This window comes from Pan paniscus, chromosome 14 (assembly GCF_029289425.2).
Source record: "Pan paniscus chromosome 14, NHGRI_mPanPan1-v2.0_pri, whole genome shotgun sequence".
In the NCBI taxonomy this organism is placed as follows: domain Eukaryota; kingdom Metazoa; phylum Chordata; class Mammalia; order Primates; family Hominidae; genus Pan; species Pan paniscus.
Genome location: NC_073263.2, coordinates 45800411 through 45819380, shown reverse-complemented (window position 1 = coordinate 45819380; position 18970 = coordinate 45800411). Strand labels below are relative to the sequence as shown.

The following is an 18970-nucleotide window of genomic DNA, read 5'->3' as shown; positions in this document are numbered from 1 at the left end:
GGAGTTCTTTGTGTTTTGCCTTCCCATTTCCCAGAGAAGCCCTGGGGGTCTCTTGCCCCATGCCTCTACTGAGTCCACAGTGGAAGTTGCTGGCAGTCAATCTCTTCCTGACTTTTGTGAACACCTGAACTTGCCCACGTGATTAGGTAGGGCACCTTGTTTCACACAGCCTGTCCCTGGTGCCACTGCTGGAGAGTCTGTAACAGACCCATGGGGGCACAAACTCATACCTGGCTCTCCAGGTTTCTGACAGTGGATAAAGGAAAGAGCAGGCTTCCATGCTGAGAGCATGCCTGCACCACAGGCTGGGTGTATGTATGATATAGTTTGACTGTCTCACCACCCAAATCTTATCTTGAATTCCTATGTGTGGTGAGAGGAACCTGGTGGGAGGTAACTGAACCATGGGGGCATCTTTTCCATGCTGTTCTTGTGATAGTGAAAAAGTCTCATGAGATCTGAATGTTATTGAATTTCTCTGTACAAGCTCTCTTCTCTTGTCTGCCACCATGTGAGATGTGCTTTTTACCTTCCACCATGATTCTGAGGCCTCCCCAGCCATGTGGAACTGTAAGTCCATTAAATCTCTTTCTTTTGTAAATTGCCCAGTCTTGGGCATGTCTTTATCAGCAGTGTGAAAACAGACTAATACAGTAAATTGGTACCAGTAGAGTGCAGTGCTGCTCAAAGATAACTGAAAATGTGGAACTGACTTTGGAACTAGGTAACAGGCAGGAGTTGGAACAGTTTGGAGGCCTCAGAAGAAGACAGGAAAATACGGGAAAGTTTGGAACGTCCTAGAGACTTGTTGAATGGCTTTGCCCAAAATGCTGACAAAAAAGTCCAGGCTGAGGTGGTCTCAGATGGAAATGAGGAACTTGTTGGGAACTGGCGCAAAGGTGAGCCTTTTATGTTCTAGCAAAGAGACTGGCAGCATTTTTGCCCCTGCCCTAGAGATTTGTGAAACTTTGAACTTGAGGGAGATGATTTAGTGTAGCTGGTGGAAGAAATTTCTAAGCAGCAAAGCATTCAAGATGTGACTTGGGTGCTGTTAAAGGCATTCAGTTTACTAAGGGAAGCAGAGCATAAAATTTCAGAAAATTTGCAGCCTGACAATGCAATAGAAAAGAAAATCCTATTTTCTGAGAAGAAATTCAAGCCAGCTGCAGAAATTTGCATAAGTAACGAGGAGCCGAATGTTAATCACCAAGACAATGGGGAAAATGTCTCCAGGGTGTCAGAGGTCTTCACAGCAGCCCCTCCCATCACAGGCCTGAAGGCCTAGGAGGAAAAAATGGTTTCATGGGCCAGGCCCAGGGTCCCTGTGTTGTGTGCGGCCTAGGGGACTTGGTGCCTTGCACACCAGCTGCTCCAGCCATGGCTGAAAGGGGCCAACATAGAGCTTGGGCTGTGGCTTCAGAGGGTGTAAACCCCAAGCCTTGGCAGCCACCACATGGTATTGAGCCTGTGAGTGCACAGAAGTCAAGAATTGGGGTTTGGGAACCTCTGCCTAGATTTCAGAGGATGTATGGAAACGTCTGGATGCCTAGGCAGAAGTTTGCTGTAGGGGCGGGGTCCTCATGGAGAATCTCTGCTAGTGCAGTGTGGATGGGAAATGTGGGGTCAGATCCCCCACACAGAGTCCCTACTGGGGCACCACCTAATGGAGCTGTGAGAAGAGGGCCACCGTCCTCCAGACCCCAGAATGGTGGATCCACTGACAGCTTGCACTGTACATTTGGAAAAGCCTCAGACACTCAATGCCAGCTCATGAAAGCATCTGGGAGGGAGGTTATACCCCGCAAAGCCACAGGGGCAGAGCTGCCCAAGACCATGGGAACCCACCTCTTGCATTAGCGTGACCTGGATGTGAGACATGGAGTTAAAGGAGATTATTTTGGAACTTTAAGGTTTAATGACTGTCCTATTGGATTTTGGACTTGCATGGGGCCTGTAGCTCCTTCGTTTTGGCCAATTTCTCTCAGTTGGAACAGCTGTATTTATCCAATGCCTGTACCCCCATTGTATCTAGGAAGTAACTAACTTGCTTTTGATTTTACAGGCTCATAGGCAGAAGGGACTTGCCTTGTCTCAGATGAGACTTTGGACTGTAAACTTTTGAATTAATGCTGAAATGAGTTAAGACTTTGGGGGACTGTTGGGAAGGCATGATTGGTTTTGAAATGTGAGGATATGAGACCAAGAGGGGCTGGTGGTGGGATGATGTGGTTTGGCTGTGTTCCCACCCAAATCTCATCTTGAATTCCCACGCATTGTGAGAGGGACCCAGTGGGAGGTAATTGAATCATGGGGGCAGGTCTTTCCAGTTCTGTTCTCGTAATAGTGAGTAAGTCTCATGAGATCTGATGGTTATTATAAGGAGGAGTTTCCCTGAAAAAGCTGTCTTCACTTGTCTACCACCAAGTAAGATGTGCCTTTCACCTTCTGCCATGATTGTGAGGCCTCCTCAGTCACATGGAACTGTAAGTCCATTAAATATCTTTCTTTTGTAAATTGCCCAGTCTTGGGTTTTTATCAGCAGCATGAAAATGAACTAATACAGTGTACAAATGGCTGGAACATTTTGTGACCTGGGGCCTTGCCAGCTAGAAAGACCTGATGCCAGTGACACAGGTCTACAATAACCTTACAGGGGCCCCGGCCATGACCCCAGGTCAGTGAAGCTCAAGGCTCTCCCTCCTTCAGGATGCATGGAAAAGCATTAGCTCATCTAGCGTGAAGCCAGGGAATTTGGTGGGCAGATGCCCCAGGTCTTGATTCCCCAGTGTCTTCTCCTTAAGCGCCAGGGGTCTGAACTTTGCTCCCTAGACTTTTGTACAAGTTCATGGTCCCTGCAAGCCTTTTCTTACCCTGAATTTCCAGCCTCTGTCACCATCTGCCTTGATCTTATCCTGTACCTCCCATGCTTGCAATGTCCTTGCTCTTGAGTTTGATTTTGGTCTGGCAGCTGGATCATTCTGCCCATCTGACCCCTGGATCTTACCCTTTCCCTGTGCTTGGCCTGTTCCTGCTCCTTGACTCAGGGAACCTGTCTGGTCCTGACTTGCTCTTTTTTGTTGATGGCTCAATTTACACTTTCCCTGCTGCCACCTCTGGCATACCCAAATCCACTGACCAATCACTTGGCCTCACCAGTTACTTACATAATTACCAGTTTCCATCTGTTTTCACTTTCCAGTAGCTTAGTTAGAGGAATGTCAAAATCCTCTTCCAGTTCATTGCGAGCAGCCATTTCTTTGATTATTGTTTTAAATACTGTCTGATAGGAGCTGTTCAAAAACTACAAAAGGATCAAAGAATGAAATATTCAGAAAATGGAAATTAATGATTTGTTAGTTAATCACTTTTCTGACTCTCAAAGGTACTGTGTGACACTTCAACATATTATTCTAAAAATACAAAAATGGGAACCAGGGGCAGGGGGAGGGAGAGCAACAGAAAGGATAGCTAATGGATGCTGGGCTTAATACCTAGGTGATGGGCTGATCTGTGCAGCAAACCACCATGGCACACGTTTACCTATGTAACAAACTTGCACATCCTGTACCCTGAATTTAAAAGTTGAAGATAAAAAAACAAAAGGAAAAAGAAAACGGGACCCATAGGATGGTTAGCAAGAATTCTTTTAAAGAGTATTTCCATTATCATCATATCCTCTTCTTGTTCCTCAATTTCCTTAAAATTTTTTTTAAACATCAACATGCCAAAAAATCTTTGGAGAACATACAATTATCTTCTTTTTTCAAATGTGGAGATGGCTATGGAATGTAAAAATGCTTCCATGCTTTAAGAGCATAACAAGTTTTCTGCATTCTACAAATGGCCAAGCTCCCAATGGTGATTTATTTATTCAATGTGAAGAATGAGTCTTCAGAAAAGTAGCGTAGCACCTTGTGCATCACTGTATTGGGCAGTTCTGCTTTTAAAGATTCTTCCAAAGTAATGATGTTACAAGCTGCCTTTTTTTTTTTTTTTTTTTTTTTTTTAAGATGGAGTTTCACTCTGTTGCCCAGGCTGGAGTGCAGTGGCACAATCAGGGCTCACTGCAACCTCCGCCTCCCGGGTTCAAGTGATTCTCATGCCTCAGCCTCCTGAGTAGCTGGGATCACAGGCACGTGCCACCATGCCCAGCTAATTTTTGTATCTTTAGTAGAGATGGGATTTCACCATGTTGGCCAGGCTGGTCTTGAACTCCTGGCCTCAAGTGATCTGCCTGCATCAGACTCCCAAAGTGCTGGAACTACAGGTGTGTGCCACAGCACTTGTCCACAAGCTGCCTTTTTATTTGGCCAGTTTGATCATTCTTTTCCATGTCTGTGCTGCTGACCAGGATTGACCCATAGGTGGGTCCTCACAAGAGTTTGTGTTTTGGATCCCTCTTGATGGAAAGTGAAGCTGGCTTCTTAGGACAGCCAGGGATCGGTCATGTTCCCTGTTTTTTGCTTACCAACAGGTTGAGATTGCTGTTGTTCAATGTATGATCATGGAAAATATACCATTAACTCACTATCTTCCTACAGCAAGTGAAAGACCAACATATCCAAAGTTTCACATGATCTGGGACAGATACAAGGATATGGCTTATGGCTGGCCAGTATTTCTAGGTTGGGAGAAAGCTGGGGTGCTTTAGGTCCGACTTGCCTGATTCCTAGCCTCTGAGCCCTGTCTGTCTCTATTTCTTGAGTCAGTGCTTCAGGACAGGTTGAGGTGAAGGCCTTTGCTGCCCATATTCCTGCCTCTAAATTCCTCATTGTTGACAATCCCTCCTTTGGGATGAAGTGGCTTTCTGTTTGCCTAGGCCAGTGATCTATTCCCATTCTGCTTGCATTTTATGTTCTGTTCTCCAGAAAATAGAATGTCTGTTGTGGTCTGCTGGATGGCCGACCACCTGGGTGGGTCTAACTGAGGTTCTCTAGACTGTGCCACCCCACTCTATGCAGCCAGCGTATGTGATGTCTTATGGGGTTTATTCCATTTGTTTGCCTAGCCTACAGAGTGGAACTATCCCTATCATCATGGTAGGTGTATTGGGGACCTCATTGATGAGGTCTCCCATGCCCAGAGACCTCTCCTGGGTTAATATCTGGTTCTTGGAACCAAAAGAATTTTCACAGCAACATTTGTGATGCATAAGTGTATCACTGAAATAAAAAATGAAGTCTGGGCATGGTGGCTAACACCTGTAATCCCAGCAATTTGGGAGGCTGAGGCGGGTGGATCACTTGAGCCCAGGAGTTTGAGACCAGCCTGGGCAATATAGTGAGACCCTGCCTTTACAAGAAAAAAACAAAACAAACATGTGATAGTAAATTAAAAATAGCAATGAGCCAAGTTGTCAAAATAACTGAACTATAGGTTGATAGACCCCCTCCAAATAGGAGGGCTTTAGCTTCCTCTCCCTGGTTTGCACCCCTCTGGTTTCTGGTAGTCTCTCAAAATGTGCCTCAGAAGTTTACTTAAACAAGTCTTGCAGCCGCAGGTTCTGTGTGGCATTCACCCCATTGCAGCCGCAGGTTCCATGTGGCTTTTTGCCCCATTGCAGCTGCAGGTTCCATATGGTATTTGCCCCATTGCAGCTGCAGGTTCCGTGTGACATTCACTCCATTGCAGCTGCAGGTTCCATATGGCATTCGCTCCATTGCAGCTGCAGGTTCCATATGGCATTCACTCCATTGCAGCTGCAGGTGCCGTGTGGCATTTGCTCCACTGCAGCTGCAGGTTCCGTGTGGCATTCACTCCATTCTTCTCCTCCTGCTCTGTCCCTACTTGTCCATATCTGCTGCCTACCATGTTGCTTGGAGACGTGCTGCTTTGCCAAGCTGCATCACTGCCTATCCTGGGAATGCAGTGTCTGTGCCATATGTGCTGCCACAGCACCCTGAACATTCAATGCTTGGGGAACAGAGTGGCATAGATGTCAGGAGGAAAGGACTCCTCAGCCCTGTGACATACTTTGTCACCTGGACCCTGGAGTAGCACTGCTGTGTCTAGAGTTTCACAATGTATATCATGACTAGTTTTCGTAAGTGACTAGTCTTTACACCCTAATCATAGGGGTCCTATTTCTGTCTATGGCATTTAGATAAGAAGATATGGCATCATTCCCTCCAACCATTTTGTTTTTGGATTCCTCCTTGCTTACCAAAAACTATTCTTCACACTAACTGCAAACCAAGAAAGTGCCTAGGCTCATGTGTAAACACCAACTAATGCTGGAATGTTTTTATGAGTTGGGGGACAGGGGGTATTGTCTACCTGCAGTAGTCAGACAAAAAATACCTTGTGATCCTCTCTCCATCTAAGGCTTCAACTGTTTGCTAAGGATTCTATTATGGTTGAATTGGCCGCTTCCCTGCCACCCAAATTCATATGTTGAAGTTCAATACCTTAGACTGCAATGAAGTCTGTGAAGTCTCCCTTAGACTGTGATAGTTTGGAGATAGGTTCTTCACAGAGGTACTCAAGTTGACATGAGGTCCTTAGGGTGGGCTCTAATCCAGTATGACTGGTGTCTTTACAGCCAGGGGAAATGTGGACATAGAGACATGCATGGAGGGAGAATGGGGTGAACAGATGTAGGAGAAGATGGTCCTCTGCAAGTCATGGAGAGAGACCTGGGCCATATCCTTCCCTCACAGCCCTCACAAGGAACCAACTGTGCCAACACCTTGATTTCAGATTTTGAGTCTCCAGAACTATGATATAGTAAATTTTGTTGTTCAAGCCACTCAAAGGTGGCACTTTGTTAACAACAGGGCTTAGCAAACTAATACAGATTCCAAATAAAAATCTTTAGCCAAGAACTTTCTCCCAGGAGACCTAGATTGTATATTTCTGGTTTTCAATTGAACTTTATCTGGATATCTCATAGAAACTTAACACTCAGTGTGTACCAAATAGAACTTTCTACCTCACCCTACAAATGTACCCTTCTTGTCCTCTTCAGCTTTCCAGCCTCTAGAGTAGAAATCTGTACCATGTCATGGCAGCTGTGCTGGGCACTGCCCTGAGCTGCCAGGCTTTCCCATGTGTTCATCTGTACCGCTACATATTACTAATCTTCCTGCCCTCAGCCTCTCCCCTCTAATTCATCATCCACAAAGCCACCAGAGTGACCTTTAAAAATGCAAATTTGATCCTTTCCTTGGAGAAAGGACTCAGTATTGTTGAGGGCTTTGGCTAGATCTCCTACGCCATATTGTTTCCCCCAAATAAAGTCCACATAGTTTTAAAGAGATCCCTTAGAGAGCTAGAAGAACACGTAAATGAATTATAAAAACTCTTTTGAGGAGTGAAAAGACCTCTCTACACATGAAACAATACTTAGTAATCAGAAAAGTAAATACTGATACATGAGACTAACTGCACATAAAAAATGACCCTGTCATGGAAAATACCAAGAAGAAGGTTGGAAAACAAAATACAAACTGGAAACAAATTTACATGTATGTCAGAAAAAGAATTAACGTCTTTCATATATTAAAAACCCTCACAAATCAGAAAGAAAGAGAAATAAGCAACATGGTAGATGAGAAGACAACACCAACTGGCCAGTCACAGAGAGACACAAATGTCCAATAATTGTGAAAATGCCCGGCACCTTTCATAATGGAGGAGATGCAAAAACCAACAATAAGATGCTATTTCCACCCTATCAGATGGGCCAGAATTATGACCCTTGGTGGTCGAGGATATGATGGAGGAGGCATTCTCATGCCCTCTCGGTGGGAATAGGAAAATGGTACAACTTACTGGTAGGGAAATTTGTCAATGCTTTTTGAGTTAAGGATGCAGATAGCTCTGGTTCCAGCATCAACTGCTAGAAATTTATTCTTTACATACACTTGCATTTGTATGTAATAATATATGTACCATTCATTGCATTGAATACATATATATTTATATGTACACACACGCAATACAAGACTGGAAACAACTTAAACATCCATTGACAGGGTGCTAGTTAAATTATGGTACAAGATGTAATGGAATACCAAAGCTTTCCAAAATATGTTATTAAGGGAAAAGTAAGTTATTGAACAGAATGTACATCATGATTCCATTTGTGGATATGCATGTGTTTTAAAATATATGTATATGTGTATGTGCGTTAAAATTTCCAGGATACATAAATAGCAGTATACAGCAGTTATTTCATTAAGGAAGTAGAGGCTTGAGACATTTATTTCATAGCCTTCTTTCCTACTTCAATATTTTAAAATGGTGTGCAGCTGGTAGCTTCACAGTGTAAAAGCTAGACAGTTTAGGTAGTTTGAATCGAAGTACTTAAAGAAATTAAAAACAAGTCTAATGGTGTCACATTCTTGCCTAAAATCCTTCAGTAGCAAAGTTCTGGAATGGCACGGTGCTTGTGATGAGAGCTCCCCTGCTCAGCCCACCTGTCCCAAGGAAAACTCTGGAATGCTCCCAAATCTGCCATGTCCTTCCAGAACACACACATGGAAGATGTGTCTGTCACCTGAGAATTCAGTGCCACCTGATATAGCAAAACATCAATGGACAGGAGCCTTGAAGATTTCTGAATAATTTGTGTCTAACTAAAACAATTCCTTCAGGTTTCAACTCTAGTTGAATAATCTTTCCAAAATGCCTGAGTTTACTTTCCTGCCTTTTAAATCCAAAGCAGTAAATCTAAATTTATGTCATTTTTTTCCTCCCTTCATTGCAGTATTTCAGTAAATCTTAGTAATACGGTGCTGTAGAGGGGCAAGTATAGAATTTAGGACTAAATATGAACTGAGACCAGAAAATTTCTCAATTAAAAACATTTACAAAATGAAATATTTAGTTTTTTGCGTTTTCTTTTATAAATTTAGGAACATATATCTGCTTAATTTTGGGTTCCAGAGACACAAGATTTCATTTTTAGGATTGTAGTCGGTACCTACAATCTGAGAAGTCTTCTTAGCAGTCGAGAACACGAGGAATAATAATGCTTCCCTCAGAATCAGCATGGAGTGTAAGCCCTAGAGGAAGTTGATGCAGGAAATTCGAGCCACTAGTCTACCCCCGTAGGCAAAACATTCATGTGGCATATTTACAAAATCATAACACAAATTTTGTCTTAAAGACAAGAAAACATCCAGTGGATGTAAGGCTTATTGAAACCGTGATGACTCCCCATCTCCCCTCTGGTGATTGGGAACAGCTGGGGAGAGCACCCTTTTGAATTTCCAGGGCTGGTTCTGTGTCTCTCTGCAGGGTGGTAGTGGTCACAGGCCTGCAGAGATGGGAGAGAAACACCACTGCTATTTGCTGTGGTGGCTGCCTGGAGTGGAGAGGTTAGCATCTGGAGTTTTCTGTCTTGCCAGGTTGCCCCAGCTACATAGAGGGAGTAGGCTTTCCTTGGGGCTTTTCTGTCTGTGCTTGTTGGAGTTTCTGGGTTGCTGTCTTCTCTAACACCCAGTCTGGGATATATGAGGCAAAAAGAAAACCCAGGTCCTCAGAACCCAAGACCTCAGCCAGCTTGCCTGGGCTAGGCTTTGGCCACCCTACATTTGGAGGAAGGCGGGGGGTCTCAAGTTTTTATCCAACTTACGTTTTCATCTAAATCTTCCACTTCCAGCTTGTCAATGGACTCATCTGTTATACCATCCCAAAAGTTCTCTTTAGAAGCAAACTCCAGGACTTTCAATTTTGGAAGGAGCGTTGAAAGGAAGGGCATGTGGAAAGAAAACCAAAAACATAAAAAATTTAAAAAGAATAGAAATAGATTGATGGTATTTACCTTTGCCCTTCCAAAAAATGCATACATCATCAATGAGATGTTAAATAGGTTAATCACATGACCTAAAACTCAACTTGGGGATACTAACAAAATAGGAATAAGAGGGTCAGTCTCAGTAGCTGACTTAAGAAAGCAAGTGCATGTTCCTGGTGGCTGGTGAGGGTCAGTCTGACAAAGTGGTCTTTGAATGAGTCTTGAGTGAAGTAAGGAATGCGCAGGCAGAAGGCCACGCAGGCAGAATGAACATTCGCCGCACTTTCCGGCAGAGGACTAGGTGCAAAGGCCCTGAGGTGAGTGTGGGAGGGGCATGTTTGACACATGGCAGGGGGAACCCTATGGTATGCTCGCAGTAGAGCAGACATGAAGTTGCACATCCCGAGGGGAGGTCAGAGAGGAGTCGGGCGAGTGAGGGAGGGAAGGAGGAGTAGGTGGGCAGGTGGTGGGCGGGGGCCAGCTTTCAAAGGACCTTGTAGGCTGTGGGAAGGACTTTAGATTTTGTTCCGAGGGAGACTCATTCCGAGTGTGATTTTCACTTGGAAATTTCAAGAAATATATCTGTCTTCCACCAGGCTTGTCAAAATTTGCCAATTTCTAGAATTGCGTATGATTCATAATTACTAATCAGAGCATAAGAGATGAATCCCCGAGCCAGTGAGTTGGATGGAGAATGTCTCCCAGAGACAGTGAATGCCCTTGTTCCTAAAACGGTCAGCTGCAGGCTGGTGACTCTCTGGGCCAGGAGAGTGGCTTAGAGCCTCCGGGGAGCCTGGGTGCAAGCTGAATTGTGGAATTGATCAGTACAGCTTGAGCCTCTCTTCCATACTCCTGGGAAGGTGATTCTGAGAGAAGAACTCAGAGGAAGTGGCTCTGGCATGATAATTGGGCCCCCAGGAAAATGATGGTGGCTGATTGTCTCAGCTTCTGATGACACCAGCCCTTTCCAGCTAGCCCCTCTGGAGAGCCTGGGAACCCTGCCAGGTTGGCCCTAGACTGATATCCTGTTTGATTTTGTGTCCTTCTTATGCCTTTGGGGACAGAGATGGGATGTTCTTTGTGATCTCTACACATTACTTTTGTTCTTCTTCCCAATTTTGGCTCTGTAGCAAAAACTCTGACTCCTTTGGGCTCCTCCTGGGATGGAGAATTTTACTGGGCTGGGGCTGCGTTTACCCACACTGTCCTGGGGCCTCTCTACTTGCAAACCTTCTTCTGCAGCCTTGGCTTGTGCCTGACAGACTTGCCACGTATGAGGTGGGCCCCATGCTTCCAGAATTCCCTGGCAATTCTTCCATCACTTCCCACAGGTGCACACAATGCCACCCCCACTGGGGTACCCACAACAGGGTAAAGGCAAGGGCATGCTCAGCTTGATTCTAAAAACACTATGTGTTCCCGAACTGTCTGCCATGGAAATGACCAGGGACATTTTTAAAAAGCCATTGAAGAAAACCCAGCAAGAATCCTTGGGAATTCAAGCAAGCACTGGGGAAGCTCCTTGTGGGTGGCATTAGAGAGGAGAAATGAATGAACTGGTAGAAAAGGGGCCTGAGAGACCAAGGAGCAGGCTGTGGTGGAAGGTGCTCTGAGCCTGCCTCAGATGTGCCTGCCAGAGATGGAGATGAGTATGGCTGTGGCCCTGGTAACTCAGCAACTTCCCATCATTTGCGATTGCCATATTTTAGTAGTTTTTTTTTGAATAATGCATAATGTGAGCTGGTACAAAAGGAAGTGTTTATTACGGGAATAAGGTGAACTGGGCAGCACTGAATACTCAACAGTGGTGCTCAGAAACATTCGAGTCAATGTAATAATTAAGCTTATTAACGTGGCTGGGCACTGTCAACATGTCAAGTGTAATAAGCAGTATCATAGCTGTGACTGGGGCTGAATGAGAAGAAAAAGCCTTATTTCTAATTAACTTTCCCTTTGGGGACATCTGTCAACCTCTACCTCTCTTCTAGTGATATCATTATCTCCTCCTGAAGTCAATCCATGAGAGGATGGGAAGGGCCTGGGGGGAGTATCAGGCCAAGTTCGAGTGGTGGCTCTGTCATCTGGAACCTGGGCCACTTCCGGCATGTCACTGTTGCATGTCCCCCTTGCACCCCAGCTCCTTATCTGTGCAATGGGACAATAAGACTCATCCTGAGGGTGGCTCAGAGGACCAGTGCTAATGTAGGTCAATGCTAGCACACAGTGTTCCCCAGGTGGAGCATGTCTTCTCCTGGACTGATTAAAAACAAATCTTTTTTTTTTTTTTGAGACGGAGTCTCACTCTGTCAGCAGGCTGGAGTGCAGTGGCGCGATCTCAGCTCACTGCAACCTCCGCCTCCCGGGTTCAACCCATTCTCCTGCCTCAGCTTCCCAAGTAGTTAGGATTACAGGCGTGTGCCACCATGCCAAGCTAATTTTTGTAGTTTTAGTAGAGACGGGGTTCTACCATGTTGGCCAGGATGCTCTCTACCTCTTGACCTCGTGATCTGCCGGCCTCAGCCTCCCAAAATGCTGGGATTAAGAACAAATCTTAACTCTTCCTTATTCCAGTGCCTCTCCTCTATCATTTTTCTTTTTTATTAAAACATTTTTTTAGGGACAGGGTCTCTCTCTGTAGCCCAGGCTGAATTGCAGTGTTGTGATCATGGCTCACTGTTACAATCCTCCCACCTCAGTCTGCTGAGTAGCTGGGATTACAGGCACACACCACCATGCCTGATTAATTTTTAAATTTTTTGTAGAGATGAGGTCTTGCTATGTTGCCCAGGCTAGTCTCAAACTCTTGGCCTCAAGTGATCCTCCCTTCTCAGCCTCCCAAAGTGCTCGGATTATAGGCATGAGCCACTGCACCCAGCCTCTTAACATTTTTCTTGACAGAACTACCATTCTTGAATTTGGGATAAATGAGCTGTGTGTAATTGCCCTGAGGGGCAAATATTATAATTCCCACATTACGTGACAAAGATTCTTTGCTTGACCAAACTTTAGTCAGGCTCCCGAATCTTTTCCTAGGTCCATCTGTGCACTTCCTTATAAAATCCAGTTTTAGCAAGAACCCTGCTAAGTTGGTTTAACAAGAACCGCTACCCTCAATATCTGATCTCCCTCGATATCTAATGAGGTTCTTCATCCTCCACCACCACCTGGTTAATATCTGATCACCTGACCCATCTTTAGTAAGAATCCCATTAGGTTGGTTTACTCAGAATTCCCCATGCCCCTGATGTTTCCTCTTAGTGATTTTCCATCCACTGACCTCTACACTGCTCCTTGGGTATAAATTCTCACTTGCCTATGATGTATTTGGACTTGAGCCCAAGCTCTTTCTCCTCCTGCAAAATCTGATTGCTGTGGTCTCTAAACTTACCACAGTGGTTCTGAATAAAGTCTACTTACTCTTACTGTGCTTTAACAAATGTTAATGATAATTTTTTCTTTAACAATAGATGAGGAAATGGAGGGGGAGAACAGTAAGTGATTAGTAAGCGACTAGCCCAGGACTAGCTCCAAAACGAGCAACCCAGTGCCACTGATTGACAAGCACACAGATGAAACTCAATCCTGTTTTTACCTCCTCCATGTTTCACAGTGAATTCCCTACTATCCTAGGCAGATGGCTAAAGGGTTGGGTTGGGCTGGTGGCTGCTATGGACACAAATCTATAAATTGTTCTAAAATCTAGCTACTCAAAGTGTGGTCCATGGATAAGGGAGCTTGTTAAAAAGACCAAATCTGGCCAGGCACGGTGGCTCACGCCTATAATCCCAGCAATTTGGGAAGCTGAGGAGGGAGGATTGCTTGAGCCCAGAAGTTGAGACAATCCTGGTCAACAGAGTGAGACCTGATCTCTTTAATAATCATAAATTAGCCAGGAGTGGTGGCATGCACCCGTGGTCCCAGCTACTTAGGAGGCTGAGATGGAAGAATCACTTGAACCTGGGAGGTGGAGGCTGCTGTGAGCTGTTCTCATGCCACTGGGCAAGAGAGTGAGACCCTGTCTAAAGACAAAAGAAAGGTCAGATCTCAAATCTCAGATCTGCTGAATGAGAATCTGCTTTTAAACAAGATTACCAGGTAGTTGTCCTGCACATTAAAGTTTGAACATCGTAGCTCTAAAATGCCCATGGAAATGGAATAAGATGGAGAGAACTGTTGATCAGTAGTACCTTTCTGGCGGTGCGATGGGTTGGGTGGGATGCCTACTCTAGAGTTTACAAGAGTTTATTTGATAAGCCATGGGGTGGGGATGGAGGTATAAGCAGCTGCTGTGTGTGTGTAAGACCTGATCCTTCTCCCACTACCCCTATGTTCAAGTAAAACAGATCTTAGTCCCTAAATTGTTTCTAATGAGGATGGGTCTGGTTAATTGCAGGCTTTTGTTTTGTGGAGCGGTGCTCACAAGTTGGGATTCTGCTGCTGTAAGGATTCTCCCCTGTTCTTCCCCCTCGTAGGATTCAACCAGCCCCCTCTTAATACACATTTAATAAACACTTACTGCACCATTTGTAGGGGCTCCACTTTACCCATTACCAAGATGGCATAGGACCCTGAGTCTATCTGGGGAGGTGCAGGTATCCCAGTCAAACCCTGCTTCCAGGGCCTCAGGGAATCCAGCAACTCCCTGGATGCTCTTAAATGTGGGAGTCCCTATCCCAAGCTTTTGAGTAGGAAGATGGACTTACAGTCCTGTTCCTTCAGAGACCCTCTCTCTGTTTCTCGTTTTAGCCTCCTTCTTGAGGAGGTTTGGGGTCCGTGTGCCCAGGATGCCCCTCAGTCCCCTCTGGGCCCTGGGTCATGCTGGATCAGAGAGGGAGCCACCTGCTAGGGGCACCTTCCCCACCCAGGGCACTCTGAAGAAAGCAGGGATCTTTGGATGTATTATGTCAGATGCTCACCATTTTCTTCCTTTTTTTGCTGTACTTTAGTGTTAACATGCTCTAAAAAAGAATAAGAAAAATTATTAACAGGATACGGTATAGTGAACTAGTCCAGTCCTTTTAATCCCTTATGGAATCAATTTAAAAATCATCTCCTAGATATCTGGGAAGCCTCAGGGTGGAGTGCCTGTGTTTTGGGATAAAAGGCTTCCTTGATCTTCAGCAGTTGGAGGCTCGCAGAACATGCTCACCGAATATTGATTCCCCTCCCTTTTTTCTTATTGTATCTTGCCCACTAGAGTTCAGGTTCTGAGAGGATGAGATGGGTTTTGTCTACTTTATATCCTGCCTCATATACAGTAGGGATATAGTAAATGTCATTGCATGAACTAAGTGTGGGTAACAACATTATCTACCCTCCTAATTGCAGTGATAAATATTGTTTCCTCTCCTTTCAAAATGCCAGAGCACTTAACTTTCTGGTTCAATGTGTTACTTGAGCCTGGAGCCTCAACATTAAATTCCAGAAATAATGCCTTGGCCATTGGCCTCCATTAAGCCTGCTCTGTTCTAAAATGGCCAACAGCATGCTCTCCTTGGCTGGGGGCAGGCTAATTCTGTGCTTCTTACCTTCTCTGGGATGGATGACTAACTTCTACAGATCATTTAAAATCATCATAAACTTTACCTTCCGGAGCCGGCTTCGTGGTGGTTTCTTGCTCTGTTTCTGATTTCGATTTTAAAGATTTTACTGTTAAAAGGCAGAAGAGGGTGGCTATTAATGATTTAAACCTTACATTTTCCAGTGGGTTCATACTGGGTATGTGGGGTCCCAGGTTCTTTCTTGGCACCCAAGGCTGGTCAACAGTTGGGGGGAACTGAGGCTGGCGGCACAGCTGGCATATATAGATGCCCCACTGTGCCCCACCCTCTTTGGCTTTGGTAAATCACTCTAGGATTGCAATAAATTAGTTGTCAGAAAATGTAACCCTGTTGTGGCCTTCTCCTCTGGTTACCATGAGGCTAGTTTTGGTCCTCAGAATAGCTGGAAGGGCTGAGGCAGGGTAAGAGGAAGACTTTAGACATATCCCTCCTGCTGTAGGAACCATAGAACCAAGTGGCTCCAAGGCCATGTAGACACACAATGCGGTGTGCCTGTCACTGTACGAAGTAGTGTGTCTGCTCTGTGGCCATGGGGTGTGTGATGGGGGCTGGATGGGAAACATGGGGATTGCCTAGGATAGATCTGCTAAGATTTGCAATGGGAAGCTACTGTATATATATATTTAGGACTTTTGTAAGTTCTTGATTACCCTTGTTTTCTGTCTTCTGGAACTTTATGATCCCTGTTCCTTTTTGCCTCTTTCCCTAGTGTTTGTCTTCCTATTCCTGAATGCTAAATACATGTGTGTACATGTGTGTGTACACACACTCAAAGACAGACACACACATACACATCCTACATTCCATTCTTGTTTTTGAGACAGAGTCTCACTCTGTTGCCCAGGTTGGAGTGTAGTGGTGAGATCTCCGCTCACTGCAACCTCCGCCTCCCAGGTTCAAGTCATTCTCCTGCCTCAGCCTCCTGAGTAGCTGGGACTACAGGCATGTGCCACCACACCTGGCTACTTTTTGTATTTTTAGTAGAGGCAGAGTTTTGCCATGTTGGCCAGGCTGGTCTCGAACTCCTGACCTCAGGTGATCTGCCTGCCTCAGCCTCCCAAAGTGCTGGGATTACAGGCATGAGCCACCGCGCCTGGCCCATTCCATTCTTAATAGCAGGGACTAATAGGCCCATGATGAAAAAGCCAAGTAAACTGCTCCATTAGCTTATGGGAGTGTCCTAAATTCAAGATGGACAGGGTACAAAAACAAAAACTTGTGTTGTGGCCTGTGGCGTTAAGAGGACTTTGAACACTTGCCATATCAGTGCCTATTAGTTCTTCAGCAAGAGGCCGGCACTTCTACAGACAAGGAGCTCTCCAATTTCAAGAAAACTCACTGTGCCATGGCACAGTTCTGACTGTTAGGAATAATTTCTTTTCTTAAAATATTTCTCTAGGATTGCATTAGTGTCCCATTCTAGCCCTTCAGTCTGGAGTGTAAGACTCAGGTCTTGGTTTTGTGTGGCAGATTGTCAAATATTTCAAGTCAGTTTTTACGTCTCAGAGTCATGTGTCTTTCAGACTTAACATCCTCCTTTGCTTCAGCAGTTCTTTGTGTGACATAGTCTCCAGGTTACTGTCCAGGACACCAGCCCTTCTGTTGAGCCCCCACCAAGCTCCTTCTAGTTCTTAGAGAGTGTGATATCCCCCAAACTGAACGTGCCATTCCAGGGATGGCACTCCAATGCGGGGCACAGCAGGATGAAATCCTCTCTACATAACCTTTCAGTTGTATCTGGTTGTGTTAACTTTTCTGGCAGTGACATCAATTATACTATTGAATTATTGAGCTTGTGGTTGAAGAAAGCATCTAACAACAAACAGGGCTTCCTTACTCTGCACTTCTCCAGCCTGCTGTTTTTGGGGGCCTGATAGCAGGATCTGATATCAATGACCAATATCTTTCATCTAGCTAATTCTGGTCTGATGTTTCTGCCTGCCAAAATCTTTTAGAATCTGATTATGTTATCCACAGCATTCAACAGCTTCAGGGCATCTACAAATATAAATATTCCTTCTAAATCTGCATCCAAGCCTATTATAAAAAATATTGTACTGGACAGAGCTCCACGGCTCTCTGCTGGAAACTGGGTTGACTCTGATCTATGAAACAGCATCTTGAGGTGCTGTTCAGTCAATTATTAGTGATGACATCATCTTACAGTAGCACCCACCTAATATATCTCTATCTTGTCCAGGAACATCAGGAAACCTTTGGAAATGAAATGCCTTGTGGAATTTCACCCTATGGGGTTTCCACAGTTCCCTAATCTGATAACCTTGTCAAAAAGTGACCTAAAAGCCAGCATTATGTAATTGGCTTCTATTGATCTTAGGCTGGTTTCTTGTGGTCATTTTGCTCTCAGTATTTATCCCAGATTGGTCACAGACTCATTTCACCAACTTCCCACAATTCCTCAAAAACCAGAAGCATGATTAAGCTATTCTCTCAGTACGTACACATTCTGGAGTATATTTTATCCAGATGAGGAGACAGCAGTTACCATTCTCTTTTGATTTCTTTTCACCAATCTTTAGTTCCTGCTATTTCTCACCTAATTTTGTTGCACTCTTTTCAGTTTGAGGATAATTTTCTTTTACAGTAAGTCAAAATTAAATAGCAATTAAACAACTTGATTTTTCCCTGAATCATTCATCAACACTACACTAAACAGTACTAGCCTGTCTGTCTTGATTTTTTTTGGCTCAATTCTATTTTAAATGGGCCTCTGTCTTTTGTTGCTGCCTGTATGATCACTATTATTATTATTATGTTTTGGTAAGAATGTTTATCCTGGGATTGATTCGGTTTTCCTGACACTATTCTTAAAGTTCACAGCCATTTTCCTACATTTATTGTTGAGAGCATCCTCATCTTTTTAACCTCTGCATGTGATATTTCAAAATCTGAGTCCACTGAAGGAAGCACACCAGTTTGCACTTTTGAGAGCTTTCGATCCTCTTCCCCATCTGATATGGTTTGGCTGTGTCCCTACCCAAATCTCATCTTGAATTATAGCTCTTGTAATTCCCATATGTTGTGGGAGGGACCTGCTGGGAGATAACTGAATCATGGGGGCGGTTTCCCCCATACTGTTCTTGTAGTGATGAATAAGTCTCATGGACCTGATGGTTTTATAAGGGGAAACTTCTTTTGTTTGGTTCTCAGTTCTCTCTCTTGCCTGCTGCCATGTAAGACGTGCCTTTCCCTTCTGCCATGATTGTGAGGCCTCCCCAGCCACGTGGAACTGTGAGTCCATTAAACATCTTTTTCTTTATAAATTACCCAGTCTCAGGTATGTCTTTATCAGCAGCATGAAAACAGACTAATACACCATCTGACCTCTCCTTACACCTCTGCGTATTCTCACCCACATTTCTATACACACAATGTCTCTATGTGTACGTAGTTCTATCTACAGAGCTCCTTTCCTACGAAGACTGGTTTTTTGTAGTAGGATATACCCTTTTATCACCATGATCTGACCTTGAATCAGATGAGCATTCAACAACAATTTCACAAGTATTTAATAAATATTCATTTGTGGTTACTATGTGCCAGGCACTAAGTATGGAGAATTTCTGTGAGCATGGATGTAATGCTCTGCGTTAGAATTTCTGGCTGACTTGGTTTATGATCCTGCTCTGTGCCTGGATAGACACAT

The 18970-nt window shown here is 44.4% G+C and overlaps 1 protein-coding gene across 5 annotated transcripts in view; it reads right to left on the bottom strand.

Annotated features, from left to right (window-relative positions):
- The window catches only part of ERICH6B (glutamate rich 6B), a 74435-nt gene that overhangs the window by 23934 nt on the left and 31531 nt on the right, over positions 1 to 18970 (bottom strand). For all 5 annotated transcript variants that reach the window (XM_003804210.4, XM_055096734.1, XM_055096735.1 and 2 more), the window contains 4 exons: positions 15329 to 15391; positions 14659 to 14700; positions 9581 to 9669; positions 3165 to 3301 (listed from right to left, as the gene is read on the bottom strand). In XM_003804210.4, coding sequence (XP_003804258.1) covers positions 3165 to 3301; positions 9581 to 9669; positions 14659 to 14700; positions 15329 to 15391 — 331 coding nt within the window. The remainder of the gene's footprint in view (positions 1 to 3164; positions 3302 to 9580; positions 9670 to 14658; positions 14701 to 15328; positions 15392 to 18970) is intronic.